This window comes from Spermophilus citellus (assembly GCF_964194105.1).
Source record: "Spermophilus citellus genome assembly, chromosome: 8".
Lineage (NCBI taxonomy): Eukaryota > Metazoa > Chordata > Mammalia > Rodentia > Sciuridae > Spermophilus > Spermophilus citellus.
The window spans coordinates 133,913,349-133,934,737 of NC_138189.1; the positions used below are offsets into that span (position 1 = coordinate 133,913,349).

General features: G+C 39.0%; 1 protein-coding gene across 4 annotated transcripts in view; it reads left to right on the plus strand.

The window, feature by feature from the left end:
* SLC10A7 (solute carrier family 10 member 7) overlaps positions 1-21,389 on the plus strand; it is a 257,657-nt gene that overhangs the window by 179,643 nt on the left and 56,625 nt on the right. For all 4 annotated transcript variants that reach the window (XR_014023255.1, XM_081303699.1, XM_081303698.1 and 1 more), the window contains exon 6: positions 10,114-10,149. Coding sequence is in view for 3 of the 4 variants with exons in the window: in XM_081303699.1 (XP_081159825.1) it covers positions 10,114-10,149 (36 nt within the window). In the remaining variant the exon portion in view is untranslated. The remainder of the gene's footprint in view (positions 1-10,113; positions 10,150-21,389) is intronic.

Consider the following 21,389-nt stretch of genomic DNA (forward strand, 5'->3'; position numbering starts at 1 on the left):
ATTATAAACCAGAGTAACTCAGACTATTGATATAAGAGACAAGGCAAGAAACCTTTCTCAAGTCTGTTCTAATTTTTCTGTCTATTCATTTTTCTTCCTTGTGTGTGTGATAAATAATGTCATCCAGGGAGCACTGTCAGGTTTCCATGTGTGAGCTCTGCTGCACTCCTGTGATTTGTAGGAGGCAGTGTGGCATCAGGAGTACAGAACTAGGCAGGACTGGAAGCCCCGGATGCCAGTCCTTGTGTTTCCATGAAGCTGAGTGAGAGAGATCACCTTCTTGGGCCTTGACTTCACGATCTGTAAAATGATGGAGCAGATTATTTTTGATGTCCCTTTTAGCTAGAATTCCTTGATTTCTATAATTCTTGAAGAACTCCTTACCAGTGTATAAAAAAAAAAGAGACCATGGATTCTGGAGCAAGAGAGTATGGCTTGCTTCCCATTCTGCCTTTTTGCTTGTGCTTTCTGTAAAATTCTTTTCTCTATGTGCCTCAGTTTTCTCTGTAAAATGAGAATCATAATGGTGCCTTTCCTACCAGTATGTTGTGAGGACTGAATGAATTAATATACATAAAGAGCATGGAAGAGTTCCTGATGAACAGTAGGCATTCAGTAAACATGAACTAGCCTCAGTATCATTACAAAACAAGGATCTTAAAGCATTTCAGAAAGTTTCTCATCAGACGGACATGCTGCTGCCTGAGAGAAGCGTTGGTGAATATTCATTAATTTGTTCATTGGTTCAGAGAAAAGACTGATTTAAGTGCCTAATATTAGCTGAGTGTTGTTCTCATGAGTGTCAGATTCACTCCAAATATTTAAAACCAGTAGTAATAAATATTCACTGTCACTCTAGTGACCCAAGAGAGTTAGTTGCTGCATTGACTTCACTTATTCCTACACCATGGCAGGTGATAGATAGATAATTGATAGATAAATAGATCATTTTTGACCCTATTTTTTTATATTACATGTTTTGTGTTGATTTCCTACAATCTATTTCCTGAATATATTTTCTTTCAAATTTCCTACTTCCTCCTGTATGATTTTAAAAACACCTTTTCTTCCTCTAGAATCATCTCCTGATCCCTCAGCTTTTGTTTTGATTTCTTTGCTGGGTTCTACTTCCTGACACTTCCCACAGCTTAGCCATAGTCTCTAAGCCCCTTTTTTCTCACCTGTGAAATTGAGACAACCAGTTTACTTATGGGGATTTTAAATTAGATAATGTTTGAAAAGCACTTAGCACAGTTCCTAGTACGTAACATACCTCAGTAAATGTTGGCAGCATCTGGCATCAACTGAAGCAATAATTCCAAAGCAAGAAATGCTACAAGCTCCTGTGAATGTTTCAGCCATAGGCGCTTCGACCAACCATTGGTAACATGGAATCTTGCACAGCTAAGATCTTGCCTTAACTGTCTTACCTGTGTCTTTATAATTTGTCATCAAAAACTAAAATTTTATTTGATTTCCTCTTGCTGTCTCCTTGGTCTATTACCTTCTTGGGAAGGCCTCATGGATTGCATTTTAAATCTATAAACTAAGAAAATACTCACAGGAAAATTCATTGGAAAATTAAGAAAATTTCCATATCTATTTTGCTTTGGGTTTTAAATAAATTTCAGATCATTTTTGTCACACATAATCTAGATATAAAAAAAAATCAGGTCAGAAGTTAACAGTTTAATACAGGTCAGTGAATTTACATGGCCTGAGAAGAAGATTCACTTTTTCAGTTAAAAAATAAATGGAGAAATCATGAGTTTGGTTATTATTTTTCATTTTAACACCTATCACTATATTAGTTGTAATTAGTACTGTACATATTTCTCTTTTGTGTTTTGGGGAGTATCCTTTATCTACTTTATAGCTCTGATATTAGGACCCCTTCAGCATCCTAATCCCCACCCCACCCCCCAGCCCTTCCCTTTGCTCCACCATCCTTGGCAAGAAGAACCATCTTCAGATTAGAAATGGTAAAGTCAATATTGACCAAAGGAAACTAGGCCCAAGATAAGTAGGCTGTATTTGCTGGCTTGGACAAATTACTTCATAGAGTCCTGAGAAAAGTAACATTTGAGAATGCTGAATGTTATTTTTGACAAATCATAAAGAAAAGGAACAGAACCAACAGCTGGAGAGGTACAGATATCACTCTAAATATCAAAAAGAGGAAGAAAGTGGACTATGCACACTGCTAACTAGTAATTTTGATGTCTGTCTAGGAAAAAAAAAAACGATTGGTTAATTATATAGTAGCTTATAAGGAGTCACAAAGGAACAAACTGTGATGTTTAGAAGTGAACACAGGTTAAATAAAAGCCAAGTTATTAAAAATAAAAGTGTGCTACACTTACCTCTTTTTGAAATATAATTGCTAATTCAAAGCAGTACTTTGGAGCAGAGACCTGCCAACCACAGCCCTTGAGGCAACTGCGGCCATGCCCGTTTGTTTACCTGTTGTCCTTGGCTGCTTTCCAGGTGCAACAGCAGAGTGGAGTAATTGCCACAGCATGGCCTGCAAGCGTAAAATAATTATTATCTGGCCCTACACAGAAAACATTCGCCAGCTCCTGCTCTAGAGTCTAAAACCATTCTTTCTGAATTTCACTGTGCCTACATATTATCCAGAGATCTTACTAAAATGCAGATTATGATATAATAGGTCTGGGTGGAGCCTAAGGTTCAGCAGTTCTGACGAGCTTCCAGGGAAGGCCAATGAAGCTAGTCCCCAGACCACATTTCAGTCTAATGAGGATCTGGATTTCAAAAAGACAGCAGATTCCCCTATTTAAAAAGACTGTACACGCAAAGGGGGGGGGGGTGTGTTATAAGAGTCAGAAGTTAGTTCAATTGATTAGCATCTTACCTGTTTGAATGAAAGTGACCAAAGAATAATAGAGGATCAGTGTTACCTAGGAAGGTAACATCAGTGTTACCTAGGAAGGTTACCTAGGAAGTTAACATCTGGTCATTTCAATTGATTATCCTTTCTTTGCACAAGGATATTAGCCCAGTGATGATATGTAAAAGCAGCAGTAATGAACTTGATAACTCACATATTTAGATAACTAGCATAAACTGCTGTGCTCTTCTGGATGTTTCCTCTGTTGGAAGACAAATCTTGATGTGCTTATATTCTTGTACATTTCTTGAGCAGAGACACTGATTGCCCTTTATTGTGAAGTTCTTTACAGGGATGTTTGCATAGCAAACAGCCTTGAAAGAAAGAAATAGAATTCCACTCTCAGGAGCAAAGGACAGATTTGCTTCCTACCTATTATAAAAGATTCAGGTTCCCAAAGTTTAGTATTCCTCACCTGTAACAGAGCCCACTGCCTGTACAGTATCCCCTGACCCCATACACATCACTCTGCTTAACTTCAGGGTGGGAGAAACCACGACCAGCAACAAGCTTAGACTGTGACAAAATCCTTTGTCTTTGACCCCAGAGTCTTATGTCTTCTGCCAGCATACCTGGAATGTGGCAGACAAGCATCTTATCTGCAAAGTGTGATAAACTTCAGACACTCCCCAATTTACACATGCTCACTCAGTAGTCCTAACATAGGTCTCCATTTGCTGACTTTTCCTTCCTCTGTACCCACCTTCCCTCAATAAAATCTATTACTGACTACTTAATAAAGAAGAGAGAAGCTTTTAAATGAAATTCCTTCACCTTTCTGACATCAAACTTACAGGTCTATCTTCATCTGAACCTCTATTATCCTTTTCTTGTACAAGGAAGAGATTCACATTCCCCCTCCCACCTTCTTTCTGTAGCTAAACCCTCTAGCTGTGTGCCAGAAAGTCTTGCTGCCTCTGTTGGTGCAGTATGTATCATTCTTTTTCTCCCAAGTTTCTATTCCTCCGACCCGTTTTACCTCTTTTCTATGAATTTTGAGACTCCTCAAGTTTCCCTATCCAGAACAAACAAAACAAAACAATCAAGAACAACAAACCTCCTTTACCCCTCATTCCCCTCAAGTTCCTGCTCCATTTCTCTCCTCCTTGTTATACCAAGATTTCTTGAAAGCATTGTCTTCCCCACTCTGCTTCTTAGCCATCAATCCACTACAGTTTAACTTCCACACTAGTCATTTCTTTGAAATTGTTTTCTTCTAGGCCTCTGATGGGCTTCAGCCTGTATTTTATGTTCCTTAACTTCTTTCATGTGCTGGGGACTCAGTCACTACACCCAGATTCTACTCTGAGCTTCAGTCTCATCCATCCAGCTACTTAGAATATCTCCAGCTGGAGACCTTGAGAATACCTCAAATTTATAATCTTCCCATAAGATTCATTTCCAATGCTACCTTGGCTCAGAAATTGGCTCTATGATGTCCTCTTTAGTCAAGAATGACTTAATTCAGAAAACTAAGGAATAATCCTATCTTTCTTGTAATCATTTACCCCATACTCAGTTAATTGGCCAGTCTGGTTTCAAATTCTTTTTGCATCTGGTTTATCTATATTGATCACTAAGATTCCATCACTTTAGCTCATATCAGTTCCTGCCTGGAGTATGAACTGAACCACCTCCTTATGAGTCTCCCCCTTCAGTTTTGACTCCTTCTCTAAGCTGCACCCAGAGTGATTTTAGCCTAACTGTAGATATGGTGTCATTGCCATAGGCTCCGCTCCCACACTCACGGCTACCCTAGTTCTTTCAGTGACTCCCTCTTGCTTTGAAGTGAATCCAAACTCTGTGGCCTAATAATAGTTCCTTGCCACAGATTATTAGGCCTGACTGCCTACATTATCTGACTTTTAACCTCATCTCTCACAACCACACCCACACTCTATTCTTCACTTTTCAGTTTCTGTAGGTTCTTCTCACCCCAGCGCCATTATTCAGTCCCTTCTCTGTTCTGCACCTCTGTTGCCTGGTTAACTCCTAATTCTCCTCAGTTCTTACCCTAATTGTGCTCACCTCCCTATGGGGCACTCTTGTAGCTCCCTGAGCCGTTTGTGTATCTGTCTTCTCTAAAACCATGGAGGACACTGGTTGTGTATGCATCATTGACCATTATGCCTCAGAATCTAGCAGGGTCTGGCCTTGTGTGAGTTGAATGGAGCAGCGACAGACTGAACTCTAAAAGGATCCTGGGCCATATCTAATAAGAAAACACTTAATATGAATATACTTATAATATCCTTAACTTTGGTCTGAAAAAAATTTATGATCTTATGAAAGTAAGACGGTAGAGATATTTCTTTGTGGAACAAATTTCGAGTGCTTTCTGTGATGAGAATCCCTTTTGGGCATGGACCTTCACCTTTTCCCTCTACACCATTGGAGTCTGTCTGGTACACAGCACTCAATAAATGCTTGTTTATGGAAATGTAATGTCACTGGGACAAGCCAGCTGTCTGTCATGCTGGTAAGGCCTCGTGGGGCAATGTTGTTGTTGTTTTAGGTTAAAGCTTATTTGTTTGTCTATTTATTTATTTATTGGTTCTTTTTAGTTAAACATGATAGTAGAATGCATTTTGATATAGTTTTAATAAGCATGGATTATATCTTATTCTAGTTAGGATCTCATTTGTGTGGATGTACATGATGGTGGGATTCACTGTGATGTTCTCATATGTGTATACAGGAAAATATCTTTTTTTAATGGGGCCACCACAATCCAAGAATAGGGCCTTAGATTTGCATGTCCAGAAACTCATTGTCATTAGCACACTTCAGTGTGATTTGAGTTTCTTGTTTATATTTTTTAATCAATTTTTTATTTGTTTTAACTAGTTATACATAACAGTAGAATTCTTGTTTATATTTTAATGCAACTAAATCTCAGTATCTCAGATTTGACACTTCTTTTCTTTCCACTAAAGTCATTGAAATATATTCACCCAATCATTCACATCAGAGGTGTAAATGGATTTTCTCAGACTATTTCAGGAGACAAGGAAAGCCATCACTTTGTGACTTGACTGCTTCAGGTGTTGCCGTCCAAAAGCTTTACATGCCATCCCCGATGCAAGGATGCTAAAAACTATGTCTTGACCTTGCATCTGCAAGGAGGGCTAACATCTTTTGCTAGAAGTGCTCTTCCACCACATATTTTGAGGGTTTTTTCCCCCCATTTGTGTAGAATTCTCTTAGGAAAGTGGAAGGAGAATAAATTAAACTGAGACTTTTTTTGGCGGGGGGAGGTGGTGCTGGGATCAAACCCAGGGCCTTGTATATGAAAAGCAAACACTCTACCAATTGAGCTATATCCCCAGCCCTAAACTGAGCCTTTTATTGACCAATAGAAAATAAAATCTTGATTTGAATTTCCCACTTTCAATGATTATTGCTGTCACAGTTTAAATTTTTATTTCATCCTTTTTAACATTGATATTTGCAAAAACTTGATTTTAAAAAAATGTGTATCATCCCTATCACACAATGGCCTATTTCTCAATTTGTTGCATGTCATCACAAAGACATACTGAATCTAAGCTCATCTCAGATTTACTCTTAAAATATAATGCTAAAGAAATAGCTTCATATTGCAAAGATTTTATGTACACCATTCAGAAGTCACAGACCCTGGAGCCAAAGAGTTAGAGGCTCAGTACCTGGCATTGCCACCTCCCACATCACCCAGCGTCTCTAAAGCTCACTAGGTAAGCCTAGTGTTTGAGGATAATAATAGTACCCATAAGTATTAGCTATTGTTATTTTAATAATAGTTATGATGACTTCCCCAAAACCTAATTATGGTGCTCTTGTCAGAGTTAGTGGCATCATGGCTGACTCATTTCCTGATACAACTGAAAAGCACATTTCAGCATTATATAATAATTCAGTTTAATTAATAGACGTGGACATCCATTCTTGAAAAAAGAATGAGGAGTATTTAACTCACAATTAGAAAATACATCCTACTTAGTAACATTTTAGAAATAAATATTATAAGTCCTTGGAAGAGCTGCAAAGAAACTATTGTGTGTTGGTGACTGTAGATATTTAAAGTGTTCATGCTGAGAAACCTGCAGATAACTGTGCACTGCTTTCCAGAAATGACGGCATCTCTAAGAATCTGTTGTCAACTGGAGACAAAGATCATATGGCAACTAATCCCTACATGCATGTTAAGAATAGAACTCTGTAGAAAACCATACTGGTAGCTGTGATCTGCTTCCCAGTGACCAGTGGTATAATGGAGTCAGCTCAAGATTTAGAGTTGGCTCAGGCTGGCTCAAGTCCAGGATTTGCCATTTATTTTCTGTGTGGCCTTGGGTTTGGTTGCTTGGCTTTTCTAAGCCTGTTTCCTTGTGTATAAAATGGAGCTGGTATGTAACCTAAATCCTTCAATAGGGAATGGTCAAGTCTTCAAATATACTTAACAACACTGAAGCAAGATACCATTATTAATAGTACTAGTATTATTACTAATATAATTATCATTCCATTAACAAAATGAATATCCAGAAGAACATGTGTCCCCATGTGTGACATGAATTCCTCCAATACAAGACAAATGTCCAGAATGGTCACAGTGCTCACTTTCTTGTTAGGTAAAAAATCTTATTCTATCATAACTCTTGTTATTTCTTAGAAGTGTTATTAGTGTTATTAGTGGTATTTCATAATTAACATTAATTCAAGTTTTCAGTTTCTTTTACCTGCATTTAGGTGAACTGATAGAGAAAGAGAAAACCAGGTTAGGTTATAAGCCAAGTCACATCCATTCTCCATATACTAAATTGTTTACCAACTCATTATACCCTCACCTTAAATAATCCACAAATTTCCTCTTGTTAGTAGGATGAACTTCAAGCTCCTTCTCCTGGCCTGTGAGGCCTTTGGTGATCTGGTCTCTGGTCCTCTACTTCACATCTTTCTTACCATTGTGCTCAACTTCTCATAGCTTTGAGTGTCCCTCCCTCTTCCTGCAATAGCCCTGCCCTTTTTCAACTAGATCAGTGTCCATTCATTCTTCCTGTGTGTTCAGAGTCTCCTCCTTCTCTTGATCTCTCAAAGAGAGATAATCACCACTTCTTTCACACCACTTTTCCTCTTACACCAGTACATTCACTCTTATACCTCACTCGATATTGAACCCTGGTCATAGATGAGCATCCCCCTCTGGATTATAAGTTATTCAAGTGTAAGCACCACGTTGGATTCACTCTTGCCCTCCACTGATTCACCCTTGCCTTCCAGATAAGTGGAAGTTCCATAAATGTTTAAACAAATTAACTTGAAATTGGGTGACTCCATCATAGCCAGATTGTTTTATTTCCACGTCTCCTTGTAAAGGTTGAAATTCATCCTAAAGTCTGACCACATTCCACGTCCTTGAAGAACAGTGCCTTCTAAATTTTGGCATTTGGCATGTTTGTCTCTCTGAAATGTGCTAGTGAGAACCTGTTTCATAGACACCAGTGGAGTTGATAAGCCACAATACATGTTTTAATAAATAGATTTAAAAGCATTACACTTAAAATGTTTTACTCCTTTTTGCCAATAGTAAAAGTTTACATAATAAAAAGCATTCATTCTATTATTTAACAGTAAAACAAATTTGTTTGAGAATATTCATGTGTGTATATACTCAAAAAAGTCCTGGTTCAACATCAGACATGGTAAGCCAGTCCCTCGTGCAGCACAACCAGAACAATAAATACCTAGAGCACTGTTTTCAAAAGTAACAAAGTGCTCCAGACACGGATCCTGGGCACAGTGTATAGTCTGTCTGTCTGTCTCTCCCTTTCTCCATTCCCTCACACACACACACACACACACACACACACAGAGAGAGAGAGAGAGAGAGAGAGAGAGAGAGCGCCTCAGACTCTGAAATTTTAAAGTTCCAAGTAGAATGCATTAATGAAAATATGAAATGCTTTTTCTTGTATAAATCATAATGAAGTGTTGAGAGATAAAGGAAGAACTAAGGGGGTGGATAATCATCTGCTGCTCTAAAACTGAAACCTGTCATGTAAACTCCCAACTCAAATGCTTAGTTTTAAAGATTTACCTTCAAGAAACCTTAAAGCTTGTATCCCGCCTCATCGGCAACAGCCTCAAACTGTTCCCTGTCATTGAAGAAAACAAATCTTTTGCTCATTCCTGCCTCGGGGAGGCAGAGGGACCGAGGTGGTCCTGTGTGGCTGAATTAGATGAAAGACTTGCCTTCCACCATGGAGACATGGAGTCTAATCAAGTGAAATGAGTTTTGAGATCCCAGCTCATTTCCTAGGGGAGATCAGTTCACATTACAAAATCACGACATCTCATTCATCACAGTTGACGTGGTCTTTGCTCAGGAGAGGACCCCAACTGGGACTAAACCACCTGTCTTCTCTGAAAAGGGGCACTTTATCCAAGTTAGAGTTGAAAGCCTTGGAGTGAGCAAGCATGCCAGCCACCAGCTTCCATGGTGTGGAAGGGAACTTAAGTTTAAAAGAGAAAAGCAAGTTTAAGGAAGATTGGTGGTTGTATTCTTTTTTTTTTTTCATTCTTCTCAAACTTTATTGAATTTGTGGTACAAAATCAAATTTTGCACTTGAATATGTTCTTTTATATCTTGGCAAAATTTCACACTTTCTTTTAGAACAACATTTCTTCCTTTGAAAACAACAGGACCTCATGATATTTCAAACACAGCTGCATTTCACACATGTGTGTGCTTCTACAGGCTCAATTACCTGTAGGTATTATATCACTTAACCAAATCAATTGACTTATATTTAACTGTGAAGTAGGTAATTGTTATTGTTTACCATAAACTAGTAATTTCGTATAGTAGCCAAACTCACCCAACACATCAACTTCATACCTCTGAAAACTGATAAGAATAGCAGGGTACATTCATTTACAAGACCTAAAAGTAGAGCCACTCTGTAAGACACTAAAGTAAAAATCAAAGTGACTTGTTTCAAAACCTGTGCCTTCAGATATGCCAAAAAATACAAATAATCTAATCTAATGGAGATACCGATGCATGGTGGTAGGAGAGCCAGGATTGGGGCCTCCCTCTTCTTTATCTCCCAGATTTTATTAGAGACAAGGATAGCATTTCCTTGTATCCAGATTTAAATTAGCAAAGAAAGTGTCTTTCTTGCCAACCAACAAATGATCATTATCTCTTTTATTTCTTTCAGGGTATCGTTATCACCCCCCTGTTACTGCTGCTGTTTGTGAGTATTTTGATGTTGTCTTTAATATCTCTTATGAAAGCCGTCTACAACCCTTTAAGAGAGATTCTTAGAATAACATTGAAGGTTGAATTCTGCACCATTTTTCGTCACAATTCGAACTGTCCCCCCAGTGGAGCTGTATCCAGTGGTTACATGCCGATACAAAGAGCTCCATAATCTTGAAACCCAAGGACAACTTCAGTCCCAGTTATTAGGCCTCCTGACTAAATCATTCATTTCTGCAAATTAATGACCTGTGACAGAGGTAAAAAATCTGCTGCTCTTTATTTTCTCATTAATAAAACTAAAGTGATTGATAGTGACCCAATGTTTGACAGAAAAGAACCGTGGGCCAGGGCATCAGAAGAAGCTGAGGTTCCAAGGCTGGTACTGGTATCACCTAGGCTCCTCACCCTGGGGGAGGTTGCCTTGGTTTTTTTCATCTGTAGAATGGGAAACAGTAACATCTTCCCCAGTCTGTCTTCCAAAGGTAATGGAATGTGCTTTCGAAATTAAAAAATAATAATAATAGTGGAAATAAAAGTAGATACAAGCCACTGGTTAACTCCATAAGAATTGTACAGAAAACAAGGAATGCTAATTAACTGTCTTATTTCTTTTGGCACTAAGCATATGAGAAATTAGATGAAAGATTATAATAGAAATTAATGTTATCTCATGCTGAGCAAAGCATATGTAATCATGAATGATACCTAAAATATTTTATGAACTGTGCATTTTTTCATACACACATCTTCCAAATATAAATCACTCCACTTATCACTGAGATGTAGTGGGGATGTGTTTCTGGGAGTGAAATAGAGCTGTTTGACTAGCACTATTTGTCAGTGAATTGAAACTATGGGGAGAATTTATTTAATTATAGTGTAATTACCCAAGTTGGAATTCAATTAGAGTAATAGAGTGAGGGACTTCATTTCTTACCAGCTGTGTGGGAAATAGAGAGGGATAGATATCCTACTAAACAGTTGGATTCTGCATCTTTCATGAAAGACATTACCTTCAAGTAATAAGCCACAGCCTCACCCTCCCTCCTGAAATGCCGGCTCCTATTTGAGAAGGTAAGAAGAGTCAAGTAATCAGATCACTTCCCACAGCAGAACAAACCTCATTATTTTAGACTCCACCAGTTTAGAATTTGCAGTGAGTCAAATTAAACCTAAAGTGGATATTTGCATTAATTTGGAAGAAAAGACATGTGCTTACCTACTTGCTCAAACTAGAAGTGAGGACCTGTGGGTATCCATCTGTGGTGCTTTTATTTGACCAAGACTTGAGTCAATGACCTGTGACAGAGGTCAAAAATATGGTGCTCTTTATTTTCTCATTAATAAAACTAAAGTGACTGATAGTGACTCCAGTTTTCCTGGAGCTGCTCTCAGTGGGTGCAGGATACAGACCTGACTGAGCATCAAGGGACTAGGACAGAGCTGCGTATGTAGCACATGCACAATAAATGACTGCACAGCCTAGATGTTCTGCACTGCAGACGAATGGCATGTCTTACCCTTGAGATTCATTTAAGAAGAGCAGGACACAAGCTACAGCCACAACAGGTGATTGAACCCTGGGGTAATATTTTTAAGTGTCTCAGAGCCTGGAATCTCTGATACCCTGTTTCAGCTGGTGGCTGAAGTAACCAAACGAGCACTTTTCTCCCTCTCCTTCCCAGCTCCCTGCCATAACAGATGTTCTCAGCTGATTACTGTTGTGGCATCACATTACTACAAGCTTTCCAACTCAGACCCATGAGCTTGTGAGCTGTAGTTCAACATTTTAAACTAATAGAGCTATAAGAATAGTGAAAGAAACTCCAAGACCCTCAACTTAAAAGTTGAATACTTCCCTTCTGAGCCAACTGGACTCTCCCAGTAGGTTTAGGAACATCATTGCACATTAATAGGTACTTAATAGGTTATATGACTTTAAATCACATGCACAGTACATACTTTTTTTTCTGGTTAGGTCATTGTGAATTTTATAAACCATGAATTTCTTAAACATGGGGGCCACCTTAAAATACAAACATGTGCATAAAAGGCATACTGTTTTTTTCTCTGCACCGCTGTTATGAGTTGAATTGTTTCCCCAAAAGAATACATTAAAGTCCTAAATTCCAATAAGTCGAAATGAGGCTTCTTTTGAAAATGGGATACATTGCAGGATGTAATTAGCCAAGATGAGGTCATATTGCAGTAGGATAGGCCCTTAATCCAGTATGACCAGTGTCACATGAGGAGGCGAACACAGAGGGACAACTTCATGTGGCAGTGAAGGCAGAGATTAGAGTGCTGCACCTCCAAGCCAAGGAACACCAAGGACTTCCTAGCAAGCCTCAGAATCCAGAGGCGGAGGAGGGCTCCTGCACAGACTTCAGAGGTGGCATGGTTCTGCTCAGTTTCAGATTTCAGACTTCCAAAGCTGTGAGAAAATACATTTCTGTTGTTTTACACTTCCCAGCTTATGGGCTTTGTTGCAGAAGTCCAAGAATCTAATACAACCCCTGAAGATTGTATTATTTTATCATATTTTGAAAATGGACATTTCTCATATTCAGGCCTAGTTGCCATGAAAGGCAGTATTTGCTGATGGAATCTCAGGTCCCTGTATTATTGACCTCTTCTCAGAATATCCCCTTCCCTTTCTTGCTCCAACTGAAGTGTGTCTTCCAATTTATGTTTCTGCCTCAAGCATGTTTCCTGTCACTGAGTCTTGAAGTGGGGTATGGTGTCTTCCTTGTGCCTCACCACAAATTCCAGGTCACTTCCCATGCCTTCTGCATAAAATCCCCTGCTTCCTTTGTATGTTATGCCAGTACACCCGGTGTAGTGGTGCAGACCTGTAATCCTAGCTACCTGGGAGGCTGAGGCAGGAAGATCACAAATTTGAGGTAACCCTGGCTCAAAACTTTTAAAAAGGGCTAGGGATGAAATTCAATTGCAAAGCACCGCTGTATTCAATCTGTGTGTGTGCGTGTGTGTGTGTGTGTGTGTGTGTATGTGTGTGTGTGAACGCTATGCCAATACATCAATTCCATCTGTTTCCCCTCCTTGTCATAGTTTTCAGTAATAACCAGTTCATTTTTTATCAGTCTAGAAAGGTATTAGCATCCTCCATTGTTTTCTTCTTAACAGTGCACCAGTACTTGGTGTTTTCAGTCTTCACATATATGACCTCCTGTACTCTGGCATCTGAGTTCTCTTCTCCAAAAAGGTTGACTTCTACTTCATCTCAGACAACTATCCCAATAGTCAGTCCCTTGACTTTGCTACTGCTGAAAAGCTTCATTCCTCTATAATCCTATTTTCAAATATCCTCTCTGTCCTGTATTCATTCATGACTTACTCTCCAAGTCAGAAATTCTTCAGACTCACTGGAATGGTGAGATCATTTACCTTGTCACCTTTATAATTCCTTGACCCATCCCTGCCTACCCTTCTCCTGATGCCCTCATATCTCATCATAGGCAGCCCAGATCCCATCCCTCAGTACAATTCCTTTATTATATGCACCATCAACAATCTTGCTCATCCCAGGGCTTAATATTTACCTGGTAAAGTACTAAGCCTGCTGCAATTCAATTCTACCTCTTCCCACATGTGCACCTGAACACCCTGACACAAACACTACCATGACACTGGTCTCATTTCAAATTCATGACAACTGACTTGTAGTGAGCCTGGTATCATGCTACCTTCCCCTAATTCATTCACTTTTCTACTTTGGAGAATTATTTCACACGTTCTCCTTGCCTCTCAAATCTCTAATGTCTCTCTTTTTGTATCAACTAATGCTGAAAGGAAATTAAATGATAAGGAAATGAGAAGCAATCAGAGAAAATTGATAAATTCCCACCTACCCATATTCATAGTCATATTCTTTACCACCTCTCCTGTTTTCATAGATAAACTGTTTTTACTCTCATCTAAGGCCAGTCCCTTTAGTAATGCTATCTCTTCTTGCTCACTTAGTGATATAAATCATATAGATTTCTCTTTCTTCTACATCATCAAATTTTCTCTTTCTTCTGGGTCATTTCCATTAGCATAGAAGCACTCATCTTAAAAATTAAACCTCACTTTTTTCTATCTGAACTCTATTTCTGTGCATTTTAAAAAATATTTTTTTAAGTTATTGGTAGACCTTTATTTTATTTATTGATATGAGGTGCTGAGAATAGAACCCAGTGCGTCACACTTGTCAGACAAGCGCCCTACCACTGAGCCACAGCCTCAACCCCTCTATGCATTCTTTATAAATTTTTATTTAAGTTATTTAAACCTATTCATCACTTGTTCAATCTATGTATTAAATTCTTTCCCTCCCCCTTCAGTACTAGGAATGGAACCCAGGACCTTACACATGCTAGGCAAGCAGTCTACTACTGAGCTGCATCCCCCCATCTATATTGAGTTCTTCCTTCTCCAGGCACTTTCCTGGGTGCCAGGATATAGGAATGAGCAAAAAGAGGATAAAAAAGGATGTCTCTGCTCTCATGGAAGTTATATGCAAAAATGGAAAGAAACAGCCAAGTAGAAATACAGTGTGGAAGGTGGATGCTAAGTGCTGCAGAGAAAATGAAGTAAGGAAGGGAAATAAGAAATGCCAGGGTGGAGTCAGGGAGAAGGTTCTGTTTTAATTAGGATGGTCAAGTTCTGACTCTCTGTGAAAGGGATATTTGAGCAAAGACCTGGCAGAGATAAAGGAGTGAGTCTTCTGATGTCAGAGGCATAGGAGGGGCCAAATGATATAGAACCTCAAAGTCCTTTGTAAGGACTTGCAATTTTAATTTGAGAGAAATGGGATATTATTAAATGGGTTTTGATCAAGGGAACTGCATGTTCTGGCATACCTTTTAAAAGGATGATTCAGGAAAGGTGTCTCTTGAAATGACATTTGGCCAGACCTGATGAAAGTGAAGGAGGGAGCCATGTGGATACCTAGGGTGGGAAATTCAGGCTGAGCCAAGAGCAGATGTTAAGGCTCTGAGGATAGCCAGTCCAAGTACTTCACTGGGATTGTATTAACAGGAAGCTAGTATGTGAGTTTGATCAAGGGAATGGCATGTTCTGACATATACTTTTTAAAAGGATGATTCTAGATGCTGGGTTGAGAATAGATTGTAAAGGGATGAGTGTGGAGGCAGGAAGACCATTAGATAGATAGTTCAATATCATAACAAGAGATACTATTAGCTTGCACCAGAGTAATTGGATAAATGTGGTGGGAAGTATTTGGAAATAGAACTTGAAAGTAGAACTGAGACTGAACGAAGGTTATGAGAGAGAGAAGAGTCAGGAAGACTCCAAGCCACAGTAACTGAAGAATTTAGTTGCTATTTACTAAGACAGGGAAAACCTGTTGAGCAGGTTGAAGACACTCTAGAGTTCAGTATTCACTGTGTTCAGACTAGCTGCCTTTTAGACAGCTAGGTAGAGACCTCAGGTCAGCAATTTTGACAGTGTGAGTCTGGAATCCAAGGGGAGTCTGAACTAAAGATATTCACTTTGAGAGGTCAGCACTGAGGTGGATTTTAAGTTAGACTAGAAGCAAATGGAGAATAGAAAAGGAAGATACAAGAGTTCAAGGCCTAGAGCATTGCTGTATCAAGAGAACAGCAAGGAAGGCCAAGGAATGGCCAATTTGCCTAGAAGGAACACCAAGAGATTTTGATATTCCAGAAGTCTAGCTGAGAATGTATTTCAAAAGGGGGGCAATGATCAACTACTTCAAATGCTGCTAATAGTTCAAATAAATGAAGTTTGAGAAGCAACTATTGGTTTAAACAAGATAGTGGTCATTGTGGGCCTTTCCAAGAACTGTTTCTGTCATTTTCTATTTGTAGAGAGTTGGCACAGTAAAGTGACAAAGCATAAAATTTTGGTTTAATTTGCAGTAAATACCAGTTATATAATTATAATCTTCTTTACCTTTCTTGGTCTCAGATTTTACCTCTGTAAATTGAAAATTATGATAAGAAGTAGTGAGTAAATGTATGTGGAAGCATGTTATAACCATGCAGATGTTAGCTACTTAAATTTCGCACTTCATAGAGAAAAACAGAAAATAATTCCAAGAAGGACACCCAGGTTCCTCTCTCACATCTGAAATGCAGAAACAGTTCTACCGCTTCAGACCTTAGTGATGGGCTGAATTTTAAACCATAAGATTCTATAACCATGTATAATCTATAATCTTATAATCATATATGTAAATTCTACTATGAGTATCACAGTCACAGGAAGAACAGTGAAACTTTTCCTGAAATATTACCTTTTATTCCTAAGATCCTATCTTAGTGTGTTCAGGCTGCTATAACAAAATACCATAAACTGGGTGACTTTACAAACAACAGATATTAGTTTCTCATGCTTCTGAAGCCAGATTCTTGATCCTTCAAGATCAAGGCAGATTCTGTACGTGGCGAAGGCATGCTTTTGGTTCATAGATGGCTCCTTCTTGCTGTATCCTCGAGTGATGGAAAGAGCCACCTGGCTCCCTAGGGTCTCCTGTATAGGAATACTAATCCCATTCATGAGGGCAGCAGTCAGGACCTACTCCCCTCCACAAAGCTTACCTCTTAATGGGCTGGGGGTTCAACTTGTGAACTTGTTGTAGGGCATGGTAACATTCAGACCGTAGCAGACCCAAAGCCCAAAGCATTTTCATACACATTACCTGTTATCTGACTTGGGCAAGGGCAACCATTGCCTTTATTTATTTTGTGAGTACAAATACCTCAGTCCATGAAATTTGTCTTGGGGGTTAATTAAGACCTTGTCCAGCTTTAAAAACTGCACATATAAATTTACTACTTGAAATCTTTTTAGTCATTTTCCTTATGAAATAATATTATAAGTGGTAAGTGTTCACAAGATTTAGCTTCTATTGGACTAGGAATCATGCATGTCATATTCATGATCTTACCTCCAGTGCCAGGTATTCAATAAATATTTGCTGGAAGGAGGGCAGTAGAAAGATGGTTGAGTAATTAATGACTAGAATGATCCAAACGGTAAATAAATAAATGGTTAGGAGGTTAGATCACAGCCATACTCATAAAGTCTTTTATTTGCTCTGAAAAATAAATTACTTTTTTGAATATTATTAAACAAAACACCTAGTATTTTATACCATATTTGAGTATTACAAAGATAATCTGACACTGATTATTTTAGTTAGGTTGTTTTTTTTTTTTTTTTTTTTTTTTTTTTTTTTTTTTTTTTGCCTCTGTGACCAGACGACCTTATAAGAACAGTTAGAGGAGGAAGTTTATTTGGAGCTCACAGTTTCATCCATAGGAGAGCTGATTCCATTGCTCCATTGTTCTGGAACCAAGGTGAGGCATAACATCAGGGCAGAAGAGTATGGTGGAGGAAGGCAGCTCAGGACATGGCACCAGGAAGCAAAGAGAGATGAACGCTCTAGACAAGGGACAAAATATGTACCCCAAAGGCATTCCTCCAATTACCCACCTCCTCTAGCCACACCCTACCTACTTACAATTACCACCCAGTTAATCTGTTCAAGTGGATTAATGCTCTGATCATAACCCAATCACTTCACCTCTGAAATTTCTTGCACTGCCTCACACATGAGCTTTTGGGGGAACCACATGTCTAAACTGTAACACTAACCCTTCCCTGAAAGAGCTTTTGGTTTAAAAAAAGACACTAGGATATGGACACAGATAATTAAAACTCAAGGTAGAAATTCTAAGTATCCCCAGTATCATCATATTTCAAAGGAGATTATTAAATACAAAACATTTCATTAAATAGAAGGTGGTTTTTTGCATGAATTTCAGGCTGAAAGAAACATTTTAATTTGAGGAGCAGGGGATGGTGGTAGAAACTGCTAATGTTTCTCAAGGGATCTCCTGCTTGCTTCAGATTTTTTCATAGGCATAGTTCTGATTTTCTGCTATGTCTAACATCACTTAAAAACTTGCATCTCTTTCCTTTCCTTTGATGTGGTTTATCACTAACAGTATGTTTAGCAGCCATTATTATGTTCTTTATTCAGCAGCATATAATAGAGAAGATTGAAGGAGAGAGACTATAAAACTTAAAAGTAGTGTGGTGTGATGTTTAGGTGGACGAGGCCCCCGTGCTGGGTGAAGCAGCTCAGCAGTGAAATCAGGCTGTTGGGTTTTAATTCTGGTCAGCAGTGCCAGGGCCCTCATCGGGCGGAGTGAAGGCCTCCTTATGGGCTCCTGTTCCCTTGAAGTCTCCACAGTAACTACTTCACAACTTCTTCCAGCCACATGAGGCAGACCCTAAGAAGAGGAATGCAAGGAAGCAATGTCTAAACTTCTATCTTACTCCCCTTGAAAGTTAAGGTAAAGAAGCACAGAGATGACTGTTCACACCGTAAAAACAAGTCAGTCTAATTGCACATAATTGTGATTGAAGGAAACCATATATTGGATTATGTTGTTATGGTCCCGAGCTCCAAAGTTTTGCAGCCCACCATTTTATTCAAATAAGTTCATGCTTGGCACAGGAAGATCAGTAACACTTAATGCTTGTACTATGGAAAGCCTTACCTCTGCTCTTCCCAGCCATCAAGGTCAATTAAACTTCAATACCTCTTGAAACTAGGGTCCAAACTTTGACCACTATTGAAAGCAAGTATCCTCAGAGTTTATAGGTGACATCATTTTCCTACGTAGGGGGTATTTGGATATTTGGCATTTACCTACATGCTTACCCATTCGGTATCATGTAAGCACCCCTTAAGTAAATGGGGGCACCACTAGCTACTGGCTATGCTGCTGTGTCGATCAATCTCTTATAACTTGGCCCCTAGTCAAGTAGATAGGTATTTATAAGGCACTGTGGTAATTAGACGTATATACAAACATACAAATGTGAACACGTACACCAATACATATACACACAATGCAGACACACCAGCCTCTTTCCAGGCTACCTCGTCCCCCTGACCTGCCTGTCTCTTCAGTTAGTTTCCATTTCAGCAGTTCTTAAGGCCAGTAGACTTGCATGGTCACAACACTGCATACAACACCTTGTTTTTCCAGGATGGGTAGGAAAGGTAATGTTTATTGAGTAGCTATTATGTGTATTTTATGCATAGGCCCATGTAACAAACTGACTACCTTTAAAGGTTGGTGTTATCCTCACATTGTATGAGAAAACAGAGGTCCAAGAAGATTACGTAACTTGAGACTAACTTTAGTTGTAAAGTTGGTAGAGAACACAAGACCTTTTTTTTACCCTGGGCTTCCTCTCCTTGAATGATCCTTCTAGGTTATTCCTCAAAGCCTGCCTTCAGGGAGACACGGTTTCTTTTTAAGATATATTATCAGCATTCAATTACTGTTTTTTAAACATCTGTAATCTAAGTAATGTGGGAGACAAAGAAGAATGAGGCATAATTATTGCTTATTGTGGGTAAACAGGAATAAAGAATATGGGAAGAATTTAGAGAAAAAAGTAACTGTTAAACTGTCATTCAGACTGAGTTTAATAGAAATTCATAGAAGGGAGAGGTCTGGGTCAGAAAGATCAGGGGTGGCCTTTGAATCTATAATCAACAATTATTTCCCTGGTAATTGGCTGACTGTGATAAAAAAAAATTTTAATTGCATCACCATCAACAAAAGTAATATATACAGCCATTAATGTCATGTATAATACGGGGATTATTTTTTATACTGTGTTCTCAATTATGGTTGCATAATTGATGATCACATGTGTGTGAGATACATAAAATGTTAAAAATAAACATAAAGCACTCAAAGAGGAACTAGCCATTTGGTTGCCCCAGTTGCTCCTTAGAGGAGCCAGTTTCTCAGCCTCTTGCCCAGAGTGTTTGTTCCTAAAGAAAGTGAAGATGAATCTTCTCCTCTTGGAGTCCTTAATAGCTTGTCTTCTTACTGCATGTGTAAATCACAGAGAGGTTGTTCTCAGAATTTAGTGAAGGACAGTAATCACTGGTAACTTTAATAAATGCTCCTGCCAGGGCTCCCCACCTTACTGACCCATCATTGGAGGGAATGCAAGGAGAAGCCTTCTAAGCAACTTTCAAACACATTAGAGGTGACATTGATCAACTCCCTCCCCTCTTAAGGACCAGTGACCAGAGATATCAATTTCATTGCTGGCCTGAAACTCCTGCGACCTAACAGGAGTGAGGTGGAGACACAAAATGAGCTGGCGGCAGCTCTCTCTTAGCCTCCTTCTCCCTTGCCCTTTGGTCCCCCTCTAGCACCAGCTCTGGGGGGGCGTAGGGTCCTGCCAGAATGGGAGCCACTGCAAACCTGTTGGTTACCAAGCCTTGAGCACCCTCCTAGAGGAACGTAAGCATTTGTTCTATTTGAGGGAGTAAATTGAGCAAGCTCTTTGGTTCCCAAAACAAACTCCAGATTGACAAGATCAAGCCTTTTGTCAGGGAATAGGGAGCAAAATTTGTTCCTAGACGCCTCTGCATATACCTGCCTCTGCTCTCCATGTCCTGGAAGCTGCCCTCTTTATGTTAGAAAAAGCCAATTTACAGTTTATTGTAACCTGAATCCATGACCATGACCATTAAGTTTCCATCAGGGCTGGGGCATAGCTCAATGGTAGAATGAGATTTTAAGTATACACTGGGCCCTGAGTCCCCCCCCCCGCGCTCCCCCCTCCCGGCACTGGGGGGAAAAAAAGTTTCTATCAAAATTATTGGAAGATAAGCTTTTCATCTTACATTTTAAACTAGTATTTTACGTGTTATTAAATTACAACCCGTATAAAGCTGGAGGATTTTAAGTTAAATTAAATAAGCCAGAAAGACAAATACTGCATGCTGCATGATCTCACTTAATATGAACAATCAAAAAAAGTCAAACTCATAGAAACTTAGTAGAAGAGAGGTACAGGGTTTGGGGCAGGAGAACTAGGTACCAAGGTGCCGTTGTAGAGCTGGGGTTGTGGCTCAGTGATAGAGTGCTTACATAGCATGTGTGAGGCACTGGGTTTGATTCTCAGCACCACATATAAGCAAATAAATAAATAAAGGTCCATTAATAATTAATAAAAATACTTAAAGAAAAAAATTGCCATTGTAAAATGAATAAGTTCTAGACACCTTGTAGCATTTCAGCTTGGTTACTTTAGTTAGTAATCATTTATTGCACAATTAAAATTTGTTAACAGTAGATCTTAAGTATTCTCACCAAATAAATAAAAAGCAAACTAGATGAGATGATAGATATG